This window comes from Scyliorhinus torazame, chromosome 3 (genome assembly GCF_047496885.1).
Source record: "Scyliorhinus torazame isolate Kashiwa2021f chromosome 3, sScyTor2.1, whole genome shotgun sequence".
NCBI classification, from domain to species: Eukaryota; Metazoa; Chordata; class Chondrichthyes; order Carcharhiniformes; family Scyliorhinidae; genus Scyliorhinus; species Scyliorhinus torazame.
Genome location: NC_092709.1, coordinates 190,889,324 through 190,911,398, shown reverse-complemented (window position 1 = coordinate 190,911,398; position 22,075 = coordinate 190,889,324). Strand labels below are relative to the sequence as shown.

General features: G+C 44.0%; 1 protein-coding gene across 2 annotated transcripts in view; it reads right to left on the bottom strand.

The window, feature by feature from the left end:
- Positions 1-22,075, bottom strand: part of slc30a9 (solute carrier family 30 member 9) — a 201,548-nt gene that overhangs the window by 50,599 nt on the left and 128,874 nt on the right. For both annotated transcript variants that reach the window (XM_072496665.1, XM_072496666.1), the window contains one exon: positions 624-679. In XM_072496665.1, the coding sequence (XP_072352766.1) occupies positions 624-679 (56 nt within the window). The remainder of the gene's footprint in view (positions 1-623; positions 680-22,075) is intronic.

Below are 22,075 nucleotides of genomic sequence, written 5' to 3'. Positions count from 1 at the left end.
TGGATGGGTAATCTAAAATTCAAACAATGCATGGTCATCACAAACATTTTGAATAGTGACAACTGTTGTGCACGTTTGTTCCTAGTTGGAACAAGGTCACTTTAAGAGCGAGTCCAATCATGTGACATATTGATGACACCATTGGCTGTTTGAGCAGGCAAATATACAGTCTTTCTTTACAGCCTGTTGCGTAAACACCTTTCCAAGAAAGCTAGTGTTGGTTTGTACCTTCGTTCTCTGCAAGCCTATCTTTTATAATTATTACAGTAACTACTGTGACAAAAAAAACTTACATTTAGATCTACAACAATCTTTACCCAGAGAGTAGTGGGGGCATGGAATGCACTGCCTGTGGAAGTAGTTGAGTCGGAAACATTAGGGACCTTCAAGCGACTATTGGATAGGTACATGGATTACGGTAAAATGATGGGGTGTAGATTAATTTGTTCTTAATCTAGGACAAAAGTTCGGCACAACATCGTGGGCCGAAGGGCCTGTTCTGTGCTGTATTTTTCTATGTTTAATCTCCACTAGAGATTGGTCGTGATCAATATAATTTCCCTTATTTTCACTCCATTAAAAGCATATGTGCACCATTTTAAACAAAATTAGGTTTTACTTACGGATGACCAGGATCTGGGTGCCTGGAAGATTGACTGATACCCACGGCTAATAAAACCTGTAAAAAATCAAATCCACATCAATTTTAGGTTTAAGAGAAGTGTCAGAAACAATTAAGAGATAACATCAAACAGCAAGCTCTCCAGTAAATCAGTTCTACTCCCTTTTAAACAAAAGCATCTGAAGATATTAGCCCAGACTTTGTGGTCAGTGAACAAGCAATGTTTGCCATTCATCATACTTACAGTTAGATCAACAGACCATATGTGGATTTTTGTGCTGGAACTTAAAAATCAAGTAGCATGGCACCCTAAGAAGAGACTGTGCATCTCGTTAACCTGATTGAACAATCCTTACTGAAGCACAAGGGGAAGGTAGAATCATAGAATCCCTACAATACAGGAGACAGTCATTTGGTCATCGGGTCTGCACCAGCCCTCCTCAAGAACACCCCGCCCAGGACCACTCCACCACCCCATCCCCATAACCCCACCGAACGTTTTGGACACTAAGGGACAATTTAGCAATGCCAATCTACCTAACCTGAACATCTTTGGACTGTGGGAGGAAACTGGAGCACCCGGAGGAAATCCATGTGATACTGGGAGAATGTGCAAACCCCACACAGTCACCAAAGGGCGAAATTGAACCCAGGTCACTGGCGCTGTGAGGCAGCAGTTCTAACCACTGTGCCACCATATTGCCTCATAAAAACATGGCTCAGCGCTTGGAGGTTAAATTGCGAAAAATTCTGAGTTTGGAAACCGGCTCCAACCGGACTTGCAGGTTTACCAGAGCAGGGCAGGGGGCAGGCAACCAAATGTGCTGGTATTTTAAATATACGTTAATGAGGCAGGTTGTCTTTGAATTAACCTATTTTGCTAGTTTTACAGTGGGTAGTCAAGTTGCTTCGGCCTTTCAGCAGCTGAAGCTTCTCAGCTCCAGAATTCAGGAAATTGAACTGTGACGACATTGAGCAGTTTGACACAGGAGTTGAGGAGGTATTGAAGCTTTGACGGGCTTAAAAATAGACAAATCCCAAGCCTGGATGAATTGCATCCCAGGCTGCTGTGGGAGGCAAGGCAGGAAATTGCAGGGCCCCTGACCCAAGTTTTCAACTCCTCTCTGGCCACAGGTGAAGTGCCAGAGGACTGGAGAACAGTTAATGTTGTTCCATGTTTCAAGAACAGTGGTAGAGATAAACCATGAAACCATAAACCAGACCGGCGAGTCTCATGTCAGTGGTAAGGAAACTATTGAAGAAAATTCTGAAGGAGGGAACTAATTTCCATTTGGAAAGACATCGGTTGAATAGGGATAGTCAGCATGGCTGTCAGAGGGAGGACACGCCCAACAAATTTGATAGAATTTTTTGATAAAGTGACCTAGGGTGTGGATGAAGGAAGTGCAGTTGATGTAGTTTACATGGATTTTAGCAAAGCCCTTGACAAAGTCCCACATGGGAGACTGATTGAGAAAGTTGAAGCATGTGGAATTCAAGGAAATTTGTCAAGATAGACCCAAAACTGGCTCGGTAATAGGACACAAAAGATGGTGGGAGATGGCTGTATGAGTAACTGGAGGCCAATGTCCAGCAGCATACCAAAGGGATCAGTGTTGGGTCCCTTACCGTATATATAAATAAATGATATAGCCGAGGACATGGGGGATAATTAGTATGTTTGCAGACGACACCAAGATTGGTAGGGTGGTTAACAGTGAAGAGGGTCGCAGGTTACAGGAAGATATAGATGGGTTTTTCACATGGGCAGAACAGTGGCAGATGGTATTTAACGCTGATAAGTGCGAGGTGATGCAGTTTGGAAGAAGAAACAGGACAAGGGAGTATGCAATCAATGGCAGTACACAAGGAAGCTCAGAGGAACAGATGGATCTTGGGGAACTTGTTCGTAGATCTCAGCAGGTGGTAGAGCAGGTGAATAGGGTGGTTAAGAAGGCATATAGGACATTTGCAATCGCGGCATAGAATATAAGAGCAAGGAGATTATGATGGAGCTGTACAGAACGTTGATTAGGCCACAGCTGGAATAGTGTGCAGAGTCCTGGTCACCTCACTGTAGGAAGGTGATTGAAATAGAGGACATACAGAGGAGATTCAACAGGATGCTGCCTGGGATGGAGCATCCGAGCTATAAAGGAGAGACTGCGTAGGCTTGGATTGTTTTCTTTAGAGCAGGGAAGGCGGAGGGGAGATATGATTGAGGTGTATAAGATTGAGGGATTTGGACAGGGTAAATAGGAAGCAGCTGTTTCTCTTGGATTGTGAGGACAATCAAGGGTGAAGTGCAGGAGATTTGAGAAAACATTTTTTCCCTCAAGAGGGTGGTAAGAATCTGGAATGCACTGCCTGGGAAGATAGTGGAGGCTGGAAACCTCAACCCTTAAAAAGCACTTGGATGAGGATTTCACCATCACGTTGAAGGAGATGAGAAATGTGCTGGTTAGCACTGCCTCACATCACCAGAGACCTGGGCTTGATTCTGACCTTGATTGACTGTGTGGAGTTTGTACTTTCTTCCTATGTCTGCGTGGGTCTCCTCCAGGTCCTCTGGTTTCCACCCACAATCCAATGATGTGCAGGTTATGTGGATTAGCTATGTTAAATTGGCCTAGGCAGGGTTAGGGGGATAGGGTGCTCTTTCAGAGGGTCAGTGCAGACTTGATGGGCCAAATGATCTCCTTCTGAACTGTAGGGATTCTATCAGATCATGACACTAGAATAAATAGTAGGGTTAAGGAACAATAAAAGGACTAGCCTCAAGTTGTTGTACCTGAATGCTCAGAGCATTCAAAATAAAAATGGATGAATTAGTTCCACAGCTAGATGTAAAAGGGTAAGATATAGTTGGGATTAGGGAGACATGACTCCAAGGTTACCAAGGATAGGAACCAAACATCGAGGGCTATTCAGTTTTTAGAAAGAACAGAGAGAAAAGGAAAAAGGTGGTGGAGTTGCATTGTTGATTAGAGAAAAGTATTAACACAGACGATGTGGAATCTGTGTGGGTCGAGTTGAGAAACACCACAGGGCAAAAAACATTTGCAGGGGTGGTGTACAGATTACCAAACTGTAGTTGCAGTGGTAATGTTGGGAATAGCATTAAACAGGAAATCAGAGATGCATGCAATAGAAGAACATCTGTGATTATGGGCAACTTTAATTTACATATTGTCAAATTAGTTACAAGTACATTAGAGGAGGAATTTCTGGAGTGTATACGGGATGCTTTTCTGGAGCAATACGTTGAGGAACCAACAAGGGAACGGGCCATCTTTTACTGGGTGTTGTGCAATGATAAATGATTAGCTGGCAATCGTGTTAAGAGAACCCTTGGGGATGAGTGATCATAATACGATGAGGTAGTTGATTCTGAGACTAAGGTCCTGAATCTCAATAAAGGTAATTACGACTGCATGAGGCACGAGTTGGCCATGATGGGCTGGGAAACATTGCTGAAAGGAAGGACAGTAGGCAATGGCAGGTATTCAAGGAACGAATAGGTGAACTCCAAAAGTTGTTTATTCCTATTTGGCACATGAGTAGAAAAGAAACCGTGGCCAAACCATGGTCTACAAGTGAAATGAGAGATAGTATTAGATTCAAAGAAGGGATACACAAATAAGATAAAGCGATAGGCCCAAGGATTGGGAACAGTTTAAAATTCAGCAAAGGCGGACCAAGGGATTGATTGTGGGGAAAATGTAATATAAAAGTAAGCTAGTAGTGAACATAAAAACATACTGTAAAAGTTTCTATAGGTAGCTGAAGAGAAAACGTTTGATAAAACAAATGTAGGCCCCTTACAGTCAGAAACGGTGGAAATTCATAACGGGAAGCAAAGAAATGGCTAAGGAACTAAATTCGTACTGTGCTTATGTCTTCACAAAGAAAGTCATGAATAATGTACCAGAAGTTCTGAGAAACACAAGTTTTAGTGAGGAGCTGGAGGAAATTAGTATTAGTAGAGAAATGGTTTTGGGGTCATTAACGGGATTGAAGGCAGATAAATCTTCAGAGCCTGATAATCTTCATTTCAGAGTACTTAAGGAAATAGCCCGAGAAATAGTAGATCTATTTGCAACCAATTTCCAAAATTCTTTGGGCTCTGGAATGGTTCCTACAGATTGGAGGGTAGCAAATATAACTCAGCTATTCAAAAAGGGAGGTAGAGGGAAAACAGGGAACTATAGACCAGTGAGCCTAACGTTGGTAGCAGGAAAGTTGCTAGAGTCCATTATCTTTTTTTTTTATAAAACAGTTTATTGAGGTATGTGATTTTATAACCAAGCAGAAGAAACAGTGTACATACAAATATAAACATAGTGCAAAGGCTATCTTCCTCCTTCACAGGTCCCACCTTTCCAACACACTAATCTAAGCTAACCCCCCCTCCCCCACTCAGCTGACATTAATTTTCTCTAAAGATGTCGACGAACGGCAGCCACCTCCGGACAAACCCCGACATTGACCTTCTCAGGGCGAATTTGATTTTCTCCAGAGAGAAAAAGCTAGCCGTGTCAGTGAGCCAGGTCTCTGACTTCGGGGGTTGAGAGTCCGTCCAAGCTAATAGTATCCACCTCCGGGCTACCAGGGAGGCAAATGGTAGAACCCTCAAGAGTATTGACAGTCAGAGAGATCTTAGTGTACAGGTCCACAGGTCACTGAAAGGGGCAACACAGGTGGAGAAGGTAGTCAAGAAGGCATACGGCATGCTTGCCTTCATTGGTCGGGGCACTGAGTATAAAAATTGGCAAGTCCATGTTGCAGCTGTATAGAACCTTAGTTAGGCCACACTTGGGAATATAGTGTTCAATTTTGGTCGCCACACTACCAGAAGGATGTGGAGGCTTTAGAGAGGGTGCAGAAGAGATTTACCAGGATGTTGCCTGGTATGGAGGGCATTATCTATGAGGAGAGGTTGAATAAACTTGGTTTGTTCTCACTGGAACAAAAGAAGTTGAGGGGCGACCTGATAGAGGTCTACAAAATTATGAGGGGCATAGACAGAGTGAATAGTCAGAGACTTTTCCCCAGGGTAGAGGGTCAATTACTAGGTTTAAGGTGCGAGGGGCAAGGTTTAAGAGATGTACGAGGTAAGTTTTTTTACACAGAGGGTAGTGGGTGCCTGGAACTCGCTGCTGAAGGAGGTGGTGGAAGCAGGGACGATAGTGACATTTAAGGGGCATCTTGACAAATACATGAATAGGATGGGAAGAGGGGGGCATGGACCCCGGAAGTGTAGAAGATTTTAGTTTAGATGGGCAGCATGGCCGGCGCAGTCTTGGAGGGCCGAAGGGACTGTTCCCGTGTTGTACTTTTCTTTGTTCTTTGTTCAAAGGCCAGAACGTCTGCCTCTTTCTCCTCTGGGATTCCTGGATCTTCCGACACTCCAAAAATTGCCACCTCTGGACTTGGTGCCACCCATGTTTTTAACACCTTGGAAATGGCATCCGCAAACCCCTGCCAGAATCCCCTCAGCTTCGGGCATGCCCAGAACATATGAACATTGTTTGCTGGTCCTCCCGCACACCTTCTATCGCAAAGAACCTGCTCATCCGGGCCACTGTCATGTGTGCCCGGTGAACAACCTTAAATTGTATCAGGCTGAGCCTGGAGCATGATGTGGACGCATTGACTCTACTCAACGCATCCGCCCAGAGACCATCCTCCATCTCTCCTCCTAACTCCTCTTCCCATTTGTGTTTCAGCTCCTCGGTCTGCGTTTCCTCTGATCCCATGAGTTCTTTATAGATGTCCGAAACCCTCCCCTCTCCCACCCATACTCTGGAAACTACCCTGTAATGTATTCCCCTTGGTGGTAGGAGCAGGAAGGTTGAGACCTGCCTGCGTAGGAAGTCCCGCGCCTGCAGGTACCTAAACTCATTCCCTCCCGTCAATTCATATTTCTCCTCCAAATCCGTCAGGCTGGGAAAGCTCCCCTCTATGAACAGATCTCCCATCCCCTCGATCCCTACTCTTGCCATCTCTGAAACCCTCCATCCAGCCTCCCCGGGGCAAACCGATGATTATTGCAGATTGGAGACCAAACAGAGGCTCCCTCTGCTCCCACATGTTCCCTCCATTGCCCCCATACTCTCCGGGCCACCACCAACACGGGGCTGGTGAAGTACCATGCCGGTGGGAATAGCGGAGGCGCTGTTACCACTGCCCCAAACTCATACTCTAACATGATGCTGCCTCTACTCCACACCGACCAACCCCCCCCCCCCCCTCCCCCGGATCACCACCATCCACTTCCCAATCATGGCTATAATTATATAGAGCATTGGTGAGGCCACACCTGGAGTATCATGTAAGTTTTGGTGTCCTTATCTGAGGAATGATGTTCTCGCTATGGAGGGAGTGCAGCAAAGGTTTTACCAGGCTGATTCCTAGGATGGTGGGACTGTTATATGATGAGAGACTAGTTGGTTAGGATATTAATTGGAGTTTATAAGGCGGAGAGGGGATCTCATAGAAACTTATAAAATTCTAATAGGATAAGACAGGGTATATTCAGAAAGAATATTCCCTCCAGATTGTGGGAGAGTCCAGAACTAGGGGTCATAGTTTGAGGATAAGGGGTAAACTGTTTAGGACAGAGGTGAGGAGAACCCAAAGAGTGGTAAATCTGTGGAATTTACTTCCACAAAAAGTAATCAAGGCCAAAATGTTGTGCAATTTCAAGGAGGAATTAGATAGAGCTCTTGGAGCTAAAGGAATCAAGGGATATTGGGGGGGGGGGGGGGGGGGGGGGGGGAGAGTTGGAAAGGCAGGATCAGGGTGAATTTTTATAAAAAATGTTTTTATTAGTTTTTTTGGTGTACATAACAACAAATATAAAAACGAACAGAAGTGAGAATTATGCAAGAGAGTACATTAGGCGTACCATTAGAGTTATTTACTATTCACATCGAGATCGGTTTTAGCTATTTACATGGATATATCAGGTTTCCTCTTTCCTCAGTGTTTGCTGTGGCAATTGTGGTCCCTCCGTGTCGCTCACTTTTCCCCCCCGATTCCCATTGTTGTTACTCCTGCCCTCCTCTTCCCTGTGACCCCTGGTTCTCCTGTTGGGTCTGGTTGAATTGCTGGTTTTCCTGACGCGCCCCCCACCCCCCCTCCCCTTTTCTTCCCTTCTGCGTCGTGGCAACTCTTTCTTGGTCTTTGGCTACCTAGTTGTTGGCTTCAAACAGGTCTTGGTACAACCGAGTGAATGGCTCCCCGGTTCTGTGGAAGCCCTTTTCCGACCCATGGATGGCGAATTTCAGGGGCTGTTTAGCACAGGGCTAAATCGCTGGCTTTGAAAGCAGACCAAGGCAGGCCAGCAGCACGGTTCAATTCCCGTAACAGCTTCCCCGAACAGGCGCCGGAATGTGGCGACTAGGGGCTTTTCACAGTAACTTCATTTGAAGCCTACTTGTGACAATAAGCGATTTTCATTTCATTTTCAATTTGATTTTCTCCATTTGGAGAAATTCCGACAGGTCAGACAGCCAGTCAGCCACTTTAGGCAGCACTGCTGACCGCCAGCCGAGCAGGATTCTTCGGCGGGCGATCCGGAAGGCAAAGGCAAGAGCGTCAGCCCTCCTCCCCATGAAGAGATCTGGCTGTTCTGATACCCCGAAGATTGCCACTCTCTGGCACGGCTCCACCCTCATCCCCACCACTTTGGACATAGCCTTGAAGAAGGCTGTCCAGTACTCAAAGTCTGGGGCATTGGATGTGGGTGTGGTTGGCCGGGCCTCCTTGGCATTGTTCGCCTCTGTCCTCCACCTCCGGGAAGAACCTGCTCATTCGGGTTCTGGTCAAGTGGGCTGTGTACCACTTTTAGCTGTGTTAGGTTAAGCCTTGCACATGTGGAGGTGAAGTTGACCCTGTGCAGTGTCCAAGTCTTCCTCCCACTTTTCCCTTGTCTCGTCCAGTTGGGCATTGGCCCACCCTTAGCAGTCTTCCGTACATGTCACTACAGTTCCCTTTCCCCAAGATGTCCGGGTCCAGCAGTTCCTCTAGTAGTGATCGTCGTGGCGGTCATGGGTATGTCCTGGTTTCTTTTCACAGAAAGTTTTTGAGTTGTAGGTACTCTAATCCATTGCCCCGTTTGTTGGAATCTTTGTAAACTCTTCGAGCGTTGTTACCCTGTTGTTGGTGGACACGTCCTTAACTGTCAGCATCCCCTGTCCAGTCTGCACCTTTTGAAGGTGTCTATGAGCGCCAGCGCAAACTTGCGGTTGTTGCAGTTGGGGGTTTTGTCGGACATTTCGCTAAGGCCAAAATGTTGTCGCAGTTGATTCAACGACTGGAGTGTTGCCACCACCGATGGGCTGGTTGAATGCTTCTTGGGTGGGGATGGGAGTGTTCCGTAGCTAGGATCCGGAGGGAGGTCCCCTTGCAGGAATCCTCCTCCGTGAGCACCCATTTGGCTTCCAGCTCCTTTACTCACTCTGCTGTCGCTGCCCAGTGGTAGTTTTGGAAGTTTGGGAGGGCTAGACCCCCAATGGATTTAGTTCTCTGCAGTACTTTCTTTGGGATCATGCCATAATCAGTTTCTCCAGCGAGTTGAAAAAGGTCTTGAGGATGTAGTTCGGCATGGATCTAAACAGGAAGAGGTACCTGGGCAGTACGTTCATTTTGATCGCCTTCACATTCCCTGCCAGGGAGAGGGGGAGTGTGTTCCACTACCTCTGCAGGTCCTCTTTTACTTGCTCCGTCACGTCATGCTGGCCAGGTTCCATTTGTAGACCCCTATCCAGTCGTGAGCGATTTGGATACCCAGGTAGCGGAATTTGTGCCCGTTTAAAACGGCAGACCCCCAGCTCTGCCCCTCCCCCTTGCAGGTTCAACGGGAAGCTTTTGCTCACATTGAGTTTGTAGCCCGAGAAGGCTCCAAACTCTTTCAACGGTGCCATGATTCCTTCCATGCTGCTTCGCGGGTCCGAGATGTAGAGGGACGTAGAGCGGCATGGTAGCAGTGGTTAGCATAGTTGCTTCATATCTCCATATCTTCATATCTATGAGACTGTGCTCTCTGCCTCCTCTTCGGATCCCCTTCCAATTCTTTGTCACTCCGATTACGATGCTAGTAAGGAAAACAGAAGGGATAACAGGCCTCGTGCCCGTGCAGTTGGAATTACTTAGAGCTGGTGACGTTTGTCTGGATGCTTTATACGGGGTAAACTGTTCCAAGCTCGAACCGCTCCATTACCTCTATGAGGTATTTCCATTCGACTCTGTCGAAGGCCTTTCTGCATCTAGTTAGGACGATCACCTCAGATGTTCTCTCCCCAGATGGGGCCATGATCACAGGCCTGATGTTTGAAGCTAGCTGTCTACCTTTGACTAAGCCCGTTTGGTCCTCTGCGACCACCTCCGGCACGCAGTCCTCTTGGCTTTTGGTTACGATTTTGGCATTGACGTTTAGTAGCGAGATGGGTCTGTACGAACCGCACTCTTTAGTGTTTTTGTCTTTTTTAGATATCAGCGAGATTGAGGCTTGTGCCAGCATAGGCGTGAGTCTTGTGAACATCTCCCGCAGGTGTGGGGCTAGTGCTGTCGCAAATCTTTTGTTGAAGTCCGCCAGGAAACAGTCCGGTCATGGTGCCTTCCCCGCCTGCATGGAGCTAATACTCTCCATGACCTCTCCCAGTTCTAGTGGTGCCTCCAGGCCCATTTCCTGTCCTCCCCCACAGCCGGCATGTCCAGTCCATCAAGGAACTGCTTCATCCCCAGGTCCCCTGCTGGGGGCTCAGAGGTGTACAGCCCCTGATAGAATGTCGCTAAGGTCTTGTTGACCTTGTCTGGGTCCGTTACTAGTAAGCCTCCGCTTTCCCTAATTTGTGCAAGCTCCCTTGTGGCTGCTTGCTTTCTCAGCTGGTGTGCGCAGGCGCTGGCTTTGTCTGTGTTCATATAGGGTTCCCGTGTCTGGCGGAGTTGGTGCACCACTCCCCTCGTGGAGAGCATGTCAAAGTCTATCTGTAGCTTTTTCCTCTCCGCCAGGAGCTCTATGGTCAGGGTCTCAGAGTATCGCTGGTCCACCTCAAGTATGGAGTCAACTAGCTGTTGCCTAGCCGCACTCTCCTCTCTTTCTCTTTGTGCTTTAAAAGTGTTAATTTCTTCCCTGATCACAGCCTTTAGCACCTCCCAGAACATGGGAGCGTGAGACCTCCCCATTCTGGTTGTTAGTAATATACTCGCAGGGTATTGAACTTGATCATCCATGATCATAATGAATGGCGGAGTAGGCTTGAAGGTCTGAATGGTATCCTCTTGTGTCTATTTTCTCTGTATCTATGATTCTATGAAGTGGGATTAGTGTGAGATTAGGGGTAGTTGTCAGTGCAGACCCGATGGGCCTTTCCTACGCTGTACGACTCTGTGACTATGACTCCTGGCCTCATTGCAGCCTTGGTTCAAACATGGGCAAAAGGGCTGAACTCAAAAGGTGAGGAGAGAGTGACTGCTCTAGCTATTGAGAATGGCATCAAGCAGCCCTAGCAAAATTAAAGTCAATGGAAATCTGTGGAACACAAACTCCCTTGGTTGATATATCTAGCAGCAAGAAAGATGGTGGTCATCAATGCAGGCAACTTATCTCAACCCCAGGATATTGCTGCAGTAGTTCCTCAGGATCAAGTCCTCAGCCCTACTATACTCAGCTCTCTGCCTCTGGAAGTTCCTGACTGGTGTTTCTGTGAGCAAGAGTCAAGATAAAATGCAGAAATCCTCATTTGTTCGTGGTGGTGTGAGTGGGGCCCAGCTTAGTGGCGCAGTTTCTGCTCGGCAGGCTCTTGCCATGGTGGTGCTGCGTGCATCAAAGATGTTGTCTTGGCTGAGTATCTTGGCTCTGTGATGCGGTGCAGGTCGTTCAAGCTCACTTTGAAGAATTGCAGGGTACTTTTGAGCATTTTCCCTGGTGAGGGCCCACCTTTGTGCTGTTGAAATCCTGTTGCATGGTGCGTCTTCCATCTTATCTTATTCAGGAGAGGGGAGTTGGGCGGGTTGTGTCCGTGAGCGAGGTCTCTGGCGTGAAATGAAGAGAGTTCCCGATTCTATTTGAAATTTGGCTGCCATGCTTTGGCAATCCCGATTTGGAGGTTGGGTGCATCAGATCCAACCCGGTCGGTCTAGCCCACTAATCGCTGGTCCCTTATTGCCCTGTTCTTGCTGCCTGTTGTGAGGGGTTGGAAATGGTCGAACTGTCAGTTTGTTTCCCCTCAGCTGTGGCCCACCTGGGTCTTGGAAAGACGTCATGGTGGAAGTAATGGTGTTGTCTTCAGTCTCCTCGTGCATACTGGAAGATGTCTTTATCCTGCAATTTGCCTTACGGTTCTTCTGCAATCCTGGACATTGCTCCTTGTTGATCATGTTGATTTTTTGTTGCTGCCTTTTTTTTTTCCTGCAGGGAGGTGCGAAATGGGAGCTTGATGGCCTGTATCGTTGATTATCCTGATTTAGCAGAATCATATTGAGTCAATTATGAGGAATGTGATTTGTGCACAGTTTCATTAATTTTGGAGTTCCAACAACAAAGAAGTTCGATGTCATCAAGGACAAAGCAGTCTGCTTGATTACCATCCACCACCTGAAACATTTACTTCCTTCACCATTGACCCATGGCAGTAGGATGTACCAGAAACAGGTTGCACTGTAGCAGATTACCAAGGCCTCTTCAGCAGCACTGTCCAAACCCATTGCCTCCATCACCTAAGACAAGGGCAGCAAATGCATGGGAACACCATCACCTGCCAGCATCCCTACAAGTTATACCATTCTGACTAGGAACTATACCGCCATTTGTTCATGGGTTATGAATCTGACCTACCCAGACCCACAGCTGCTCACCACTTGACTAGATGCCAAGTCCATCAATCAAGCAGTTGTTTGGGCAGGGAACCTGCCGGGGACATAACATGCATTAGATATAGTTACAACTTTGGAGCATCTGAGGAAATCCAGACTGCGGTTTCCCAGCAAAAACAAATTGCGCCATGTTTTTAAAAATAAAATCCACCTGAGCAAGCAGATGGAGCCTCAGTTTAACATCTCATCCAAAGAACGGTACCTCTAACAGTGCACTACTCTGCACACGCATCCTAAATTTACAATTTTCTACCCATGTTAATGCTGAGTCCCTCGGCGAGACAGTGTTAGTGAAGCTTAAGAGCATGGAATCTCTGCACTTATCTGCGCACATATGTTAGCTGCTGTTCCATTTACTCCTCTGTAGAAGTGATGCGATGCTCACCATTAATTAAACTGCGAAATATGGCAGTTAATTCATTTCCCATGTTTGTTGAATAAGGCAGTTTTAATACTATACCACCACCTGCCTGGTCACGGATCAAACATACATACAACGGTAAAACTGATTTATAAAACCAAAGATACCTTATGCACCAAATAAAATGCAATTTCCTCTTGTTAGAAAAAGTGAACAATGAAGCTAAAAGATGCTTTTTTCAAGTAACACAATTGCCATTATCATGAAGTTTCATTAGTAGACACGGGATTGCTGCATAATGTTTTTACAAGATCAAATGAGATGCCTCAATTATTAACAGGAAATATCTCATGACTTGCTTATACTCTTCTCTTATTTAAGCATCATCTTTCAGTTGAGCAAACAACTATACACTTGATGATAATTACCGCTTATGCAAAATTAAAGAGGCATAGCTGTGTCTTAGCTTTTTAACCTTAGCCAATGGTAGTTTTCGAAATTAAATCAGAGGGACAAAGTCAAGACACTCAAGTTATATGACAGAACTCGTTAGGGCTCAGCCAGGAATATTTTGTCCACAAAAAGCAGGACAAATCCAACCAGGCCAATTACCTGCTCAATTAGTTTATTCTCTGCCATTAGCAAAGTGATGGAAGATGTTGTTGAAAGGGCAATCAAGCACCACTTGATAAGGTTCACATGACTGACTCCAAGGGTGGGGAGATTCACATGAAGAAAGTTTGGGCCTGTATGCATTGGAATTTCGAAGAATGAGGGATGATCTTATTAAAACATACTGAGAGGGCTGGACAGAGTGGATGTTGAAATTATGTTTCTCCTTGCGGGAGAGACTAGAACCAGGGGACAAGATAGAAATTAGGAGAATATTTTTCTCTTGAGTGCAAGTCGGTGAAACTCTGTTCCCAGAGTGGTGGAAGCAAGGTCACTGAATATTTTCAAGGCAGGGGTAGATTGATTCAAGAACCTAAGGGTACTGAGGTAGGCAGTACAGTAGCAGAGACCACAATTAGATCAGCCATCATCTTACTCAATGGTGGAGGCTGAATGGTCTACGCCTCATCCTAATTCATATGTACATATGTAATGCTCGTGTAACTTGCTCACTGACAATCGGTTTGGGTTCTGACAGATCCACTCAGTTCCTCATCTCATTTCAGACTTGATCAAAAACATAATAATAATATAATAATCGCTCGTCACAAGTAGGCTTCAATGAAGTTACTGTGAAAAGCCCCTAGTCGCCACATTCTGGCGCCTATTCGGGGAGGCCGGTACGGGGAAACATTGACAAAGAGGTGAGTTGGGGTCAACTGCCCTCCAGTATTGTAGGGAGTATGGCATCATAGAGACCTAGCAATATAAACTCTACTGGTTAGAGACAAACATAGCAGAAAGATCAATAATTTCAGTCCCAGGACATCATTGGAGGAGTTCCTCAGGATATTGTGCTAGGCCCAACCATCTTCAGATGCTTCATCAATGACCTCCCCCCATCATGAGGTCAGAAATGGAGATAGATGGTTGCACAATGTTCAGCACCATTCACAATCTTCAAGATACTGAAGCAGTACATGTCCATGCGCATCAAGGCCTGGACATCATTCAGGCTTGGGTTGAAGGAAAAAAGTGTCAAGCTAACATTTGCGCTGCACAAGTGACAGACAATGACCATCTCCAATAAGGTGGAATCTAACAATTTCCCAAAGACATTCAATGACATTACCATTGCTGAATCCCCCACTAACATCCTGGGGGGGATTATCATTGATCAAAAACTGAACCAGCCAGATAAATACTGCAGCCTCAAGCAGTTCAGAAGCTGAGAATTTAGAAGTTAATCACCTGCTGACTCCCCAAAAGCCTCTTGACCACCTACAAGGCAGGAAGTGTGATGGAATATTATCCAATTGCCTCGATGAGTGCAGCTACAATGCTCAAGAGTCTTGACACCATCCAGAACAAGGGAGTCCACTTGCCTGGCACCCCATTCAATACCATGCATGGTCACAGCTAGCAGTGCATACCATCTACAAGATGCATGTATTTTGCCGTGGCTCCTTCAACAATATCCTCTAAACCCATGATCTCTACCATCTAGAAGGACAAGGGCAGCAGATACATGGGAACACCACCACCTGCAATTTCCCCTCCAAGCCACATAGCATCCTGAGCTGGAACTATATCGCCTTTCCTTCACAGTCAAAAATCATAAAATTCCCTTTATAAAAGGACCATGGATGTACCTACACCACATGGGATGTAGCAGTTCTAGAAGGCAGCTCACCATCACCTTTGCATGAGTAATTAGAGTTGGGCAATAAATGCCCTAGCCAGTGATGCCCACACTCTGTGAAAGATTACATTTAAAAGACTACAGACATGAGAGAGCACTTGAAGAATTTAATCGCCAATTTCATCAAATCATAAATTTTGCTTGGATGTTTTAAAAACAGAGAATTTGAACCAGAGTTGTTATTACCTAACATGGACAAAAAGGGTTGCTCTAAAACTGGATTTGGATTTATTTTATTGTTATGTGTACCGAGGTACAATGAAAAGTATTGTTCTGCATACAGTCCAGACACGTCATTCCATACATTAAAAAAAACATAGGAATTCCTCTTCTCCAAGTTGATAAATTGGATCTACAATATACTGTATAATTAACAATTTCATCATGTCTAGTTTGCAATCAAACAAGCACAAATCCATTTCACTTTAGAACTTTAAAAATCAATCCAACATGACAGAAATGAACACAGCTAAGCCATACACCCACAGAATACAGACCCAGTTCCAATTGGAAATGGAACACTACGCCATTAATTTAATCTGTGTGAAATTAAGGTGCCCACAGAACATAATAATAGCTTCTTTAAAAAGTTTCAAGGCAAATAAGGATCTAAAGATCGTCAAAAATACTAAAAGGACATGATGGGCCTAAGCTTTGCCAAAAGAAGCAAATGGTTACTTTAAGGACCTTCAAGGTCAAGGATTACAAAACCCATGTGAACCAAAACTTAAAAGGAATGCTATAAAAAGGATTTAATAACATTACTGCAAAAAAAATATAAAATATGACAATTTCTTACATTCATCACAGAAGGCTCAGGATGAGGTGCCATTCATGTGAAGCAGTCGCATAAAACAATCAGAAAAGGTCTGCAGATTCGCAACTCACTATGTATTAATCCAATGAACTAGATAGCAGCTTTGCATATTAACAACATGCATCGTCAACAGGCTGTGATTTTTCCAGTAAAAACAGCCTTTTACAATGGAGTTAAATACAACTACAATACTGTTATTAGAAATCGTTATGGGCCAGGGTTTAGAGAACCCCAAAGTGTATCATGGAGTTCACCTGACCCACAACACCTCTCCCACCCCCCAAGAAAAAAAAACCCATCAGCTTCAAGATGGTTTCATTTTTCACCTTTTCACTTTCCTTTAAGAAATGCAGACAGTAAACATACTTTTTTGTTTAAAAAAACAACACACTCAAACAGGCATAATAACATAGTCCATTTCAGTTCTTCTTCCTGTAACTCGTCATCACATTCTTGACAAAGCATCGGCTATCACGTTTTCTCATCCTGCCACATGTATTATTTTTAAATGAAATGACTGTAACAATAAACTCCATCAAAACAGTCTGACATTGTTATTCCGGAATCGCACCAAAACCGCCAGTGGATTATGATCAGTATAGATAATTGTGTCAGACGGATTGCTGGTCACATAAATTTGAAAATGTTGCAAAGCCAGCACCAAGCTCAGTCTCCTTCTCAATCGTGGAATACTTCTGGTGAGAATTCAATTTTTTGAAAAATAACCAATAGGCCGGTCTAGCCGTTTGTCGTCGTCTTGTAAAAGCACCGCACCTACGCCCACAACACTCGCATCAACAGCCACTGAATGGTTTTGTGTAATTTGGGATGACTAACATAGGAGCAGTGGTTAACACAACCTTCAGGCCGTCAAATGCCTGTTGACACTCCGCTGTCGACTGGAATTTGTTACGCTTCTTCAGCAAGTCAGTCAGTGGACCACATTGCTAAAATTCAGTACAAATTTCCAGTAAAATCCACTCATACACAGATATTCGCATTATTTCCCGTCGTGTTGAGGGTATCGGAAACTCCCCAATAACTTTTGTTTTCACATCCCATGGGACCATTCGACCCTGTCCGATTGTATGGCCAAGGAAAGTGAATTGGGCTTTTCCAAATTCACTTTTGGCTAGGTTTATCACCAAACCCGCCTCCTGAAGTTGATCGAATAACTCCATCAGATGCTTTAAATGTTCTTTCCATGTCTGGCTAAAATTTACCAGGTTGTCGATGTATACCGCACAATTGGGTAATCCTGAAATGACTTTGTTAGTAAACCGTTGAAGTGTGCCTCCAAATGTGGGATAGGATAAGAGTCCGTTCTTGTAACTGCATTAACCTTACTATAGTCCACACACAACCGTTGGGTACCGTCCGGTTTTGGTACCATCACTATGGGTGAGCTCCATTGGCTGCAACCCACTTCAATTGTGCCATTTTTAAGCACACTTTCAATCCCTTTGTTAACCTGTGCCAATTTTAAAGGGTTAAGTCTATATGGATATTGTTTGATTGGAACAGCATTTCCCACATCTACATCATGTATAACCATTTTAGTACTTCCCAATTTATCTCCACAAACTTGCCCATCAATAACTCTTTCAGGTCAGTCCGTTTTTCCTCTGGAAGGTAACTCAACAATTAATTCCAATTTTTAAGATCATCCTTGTTTTCCAATTCAATTTGAGGTATGTCAAATTCACAGTCATCTGGATTTGGTTCATCACTGACTTAGAATCATTAAAACCTCCTCCTTTTCCTCTCCTTCCCTTTCAAAGTACCTTTTAAACATATTCACATGATACACTCGGTGAGTTTTCCTTCTATCTGGCGTTCTTACCACATAATTCACCTCACTTAATTACCTTTCAATCTGATAAGGTCCACAAAACCTTGCTTTTAAAGGTTCACCTACCACTGGTAACAATACTAAAACATTATCTCCACAGGCAAAACTACGAACTTTGGATTTCTTGTCCGCTACACGTTTCATCACATGTTGTGCAACTTTTAAATGTTGTCTCGCCAATTCCCCTGCTCCATTTAATCGTTCCCTAAAATTTGGTACGTAATCCAATAATGTAAGTTCGGATTTCTCGCTCAGCAATTTTTCCTTAATCAATTTAAGTGGTCTTCTTACCTCATGACCAAAAATTAGTTCAAAAGGACTGAATTTGCTTGGCTCATTAGGTGCATCCCTAATTGCAAACAGTACGAATGGAATTCCTTTATCCCAATCCTCTGGATAATCTTGACAATAAGCCCTCAACATTGTCTTTAATGTCTGATGCTTTCTAACGCTCCCTGCGATTATGGATGGTGCGCACTTGATTTAAATTGTTTTATTCCTAAGCTATCCATGACTTCATTAAGTAACTTGAGGTAAAATTTGATCCTTGATCCAATTGTACTTCCGTGGGTAGTCCATATCTAGTAACGAATTTAAGTAACTCCTCCAAAATCTTTTTAGCTGTAATATTGCGCACTGGAATGATCTCTGGAAACCGAGTAGACACATCCATTATAGTCAAAAGATATTGATTCCCACTTTTTGTTTTAGGAAGCGGTCCTACGCAATCAATTAGGACCCTTGTAAAAGGTTCCTCAAATGCTGGAATAGGTATTAAGGGCGCTGGTTTTATCACTGCTTGATGTTTCCCTATCACTTGACATGAGTGACATGATCGACAAAATTTAACGACATCTGTATGTAGTCCAGGCCAATAAAAATGTTTCTGGATTTTAGCTTCAGTTTTCCTTACTCCCAAATGACCTCCCACTGGTACCTCATGTGCTACTCTCAACACCTCCTTTCTCTACCCTACCGGCAATACTATTTGATGAACTTCTGTCCACTTTTCATCTGCCTGCACATGTAAAGATCTCCATTTTCTCATCAAGACATCACTTTTACAGTAATAACACTCTGGTATACACTCAGATTCCTCTTTCGTGTATGCTTTCTGATACATACGGTTTATTTCTACATATTTCTGTTGTAACTCCGTCAATTTTCCTGAACTAAAAATATCTGCCTGATCCTCCACCTGTTCTTGTCCTTTTTCAACCACCTGATGAAAAATAGTTTCTGATAATTGCCCTTCAACTTTATCTTCACTCTTGGATTTCTCCTCGTCTTAACCTGTGACTTTGCGACCTTGTTACTACACAATCCAGAAAAATCCCAGGATATTCGTCCTTCAACACTTCAGTTGTCTGATTTTCCACTGGCTTATCAACCACAGTAGGCATCACTCCCACCTGTGAACCGGCTATATCATTACCCAAGATAAACTGTATTCCTGGACAAGATCGTTTCTCTATTACTCCTACTACCGCTTCACCACTCTTCACTGGATTTTCTAACCTTACCTTATATAATGGAACACTACTCTTCTCAACCTGAATTCCACATATTACCACCTTTTCTGGCAACATTTTTCCGAAACTACATAACTCATCTCTTACCATTAAAGATTGACTAGCTCCCTTATCTCTTAAAATCGTGATTTCTTTCCCTGCTGCTTCTGGTACACAGGAGTAAACTTTACCCACACAAGTAAATTCTTTAAAGAGATCTGGCACCTTCTTATAAATCACCTCTTGATCAGGCTGTACAACCTTTTGCATCTCCTTCACTTCACTTGGGCTTTCCTTTACCACTTTAACAAACCCCACTGTCTTATCCTGTTTTACCATATCAGCCTTCCCAATGCTTTTCTTCCACCACCAACCCTGTGACTTTACATGGTAGAGTTTATTAGTGAAAACATTTTAAACTTTTCAAGTCTCTTCCACGCTCCTGGATTTCCTTTTTAACCTGAGGTACACTCTCTTTATTATCTCCCATCAGATCACCTTTGCCTCTACCACTTGAGTATTTCTCATGGTCCTCAGTTTCTACCCCTCATAGGCTGAAACTGATGTCGGAAACCAAGCTTTGATTTATGAACTAATTCATAATCATCTGCCATTTCTGCTGCTAACCTTGCAGTTTTAACCCTCTGCTCTTCCACATGAGTTCGCACTACATCAGGAATTGAATTTTTAAACTCTCCCAAAAGTATAATTTCTCTGAGAGCTTCATACGTTTGGTCTATTTTCAAACCCCTTATCTACCTATCAAAATTACTCTGTTTGAGCCTTTCAAACTCCATGTATGTTTGGCCAAATTATAGAATTTTTTATAGAATTTACAGAGCAGAAGGAGGCCATTCGGCCCATCGAGTCTGCATCGGCTCTTGGAAAGAGCACCCTACCCAAGGTCAACACCGCCACCCTATCCCCATAACCCAGTAACCCCACCCAACACTAAGGGCAATTCTGGACACTAAGGGCAATTTATCATGGCCAATCCACCTAACCTGCACATCTTTGGACTGTGGGAGGAAACCGGAGCACCCGGAGGAAACCCACGCACACACGGGGAGGATGTGCAGACTCCGCACAGACAGTGACCCAAGCCAGAATCGAACCTGGGACCCTGGAGCTGTGAAGCAATTGTGCTATCCACAAGGCTACCGTGCTGCCCCAAATATTTCCTTAAATTTCTAAACCTTTGTCTGTAGGCTTCAGGCACTAGTTCATATGCACCCAAGATGGATTTTTTCACCTCCTCATACATCCCAGATACCTCCTCCTGTAGTGATGCAAACACTTCATTAGCCCTACCTACCAACTTTGTTTGAATCAGTAATACCCACATGTCCTGTGGCTATTTCATTTGTTTAGCTATCTTCTCAAATTAAATGAAAAAAGCTTTTACCTTCTTTCCATCAAACCTTGGCACTGCGTGGACATATTTAAATAGATCCCCGCCAAGCCTTCGACTATGACGCTCTTTCTCACTATCCTCATCACTATCCTCCAACTGTACGTTTCCCTTTACGTCCGCCAATTTTAACTGACTGTCATGTTTCATGGCCATTTTCTGAAGTTCAAACTCTCTCTCTTTATCCCTGATCTGTATCACCCTTTCTCTTTCTTTTTGTTCTGCTCGGGCTATTCTTTCTGTTTTCCTTTCTTCTCTCTCTTTTTTCCTCTCTATCTCTTGCTTTCTCCTCTCTCTCTCTTTCATATTCAAGCTGCTTTAATTCTTTCCCATGTTCCATTTGTTTAATTTGTAACTGAAGTTTTGCTATTTCCAATGAGTCAAACTGTATCTCAGGCAATTTTAAATGCTTAGCCACCGCCAGAATTACCTCATCTTTTAGCATTTTGTCAAGTAATGTTAACTGCAATGTTTTTGCCAGCTCTAAAAGCCTGGTTTTAGTCTCTGTCCGTAAGGTACTGCGTGTGACCGTCTCCACCCCCGAAAGCGTCAGAGCCTCTGAAAGAGCCATTGTCCACAACACACTCCCTACTTAAACTGAAATACCACACCTGAAAAGCAACCACAATATGCTCAACCCTCACTGTCTTTAAGCTCACAAAGCCAATCCGATAGACTTTTATCCCCCTCGAGCCCCCAATTTGTTATGGGCCAGGGTTTAGAGAACCCCAAAGTGTATCATGAAGTTCACCTGACCCATGACTTTTACTAGATTGTGGTATGGGGAGCACACGGCCCACTCTACAGGTGTGGTGCAGCAGAAATTTAAAAGTAATTTTTAAAGCAAAACAATGTTTATTCTATAAACTGAGTTAACCTTTTTGAAACATAGTGAACATCTTAGCAACCATCAATTCAAATATACCCCCCAAAGAATACAACACTCTAAGTAATCCTTAAATTTTCCTTTTAACATCCATAAGACAAAAATCCGTTTTACAGAAGCACATCAGGTTTAAATTCTCTACTGAGAGCAGTTATCACTCTGAATTCACCAAATGATCTGGAGATAGTCTTTAGATGGCAGCGAGATCGAAATTACATCTTCTTTGGCTGGCTTCAGCTCCAACACTAAAACGAAACCAAAAAACACAGACACACCCAAGCTTTTCCTCAAAGCAAAACTAAAAAGCAGAGCCAGAACTCAGCTCCACCCACACTCTGACATCACTGCAGCCACTTGAGCAGACAAACATTTCTTAAAGTGATATTCCCATGACAAAATGCTTCCAGATGTATTACGAATA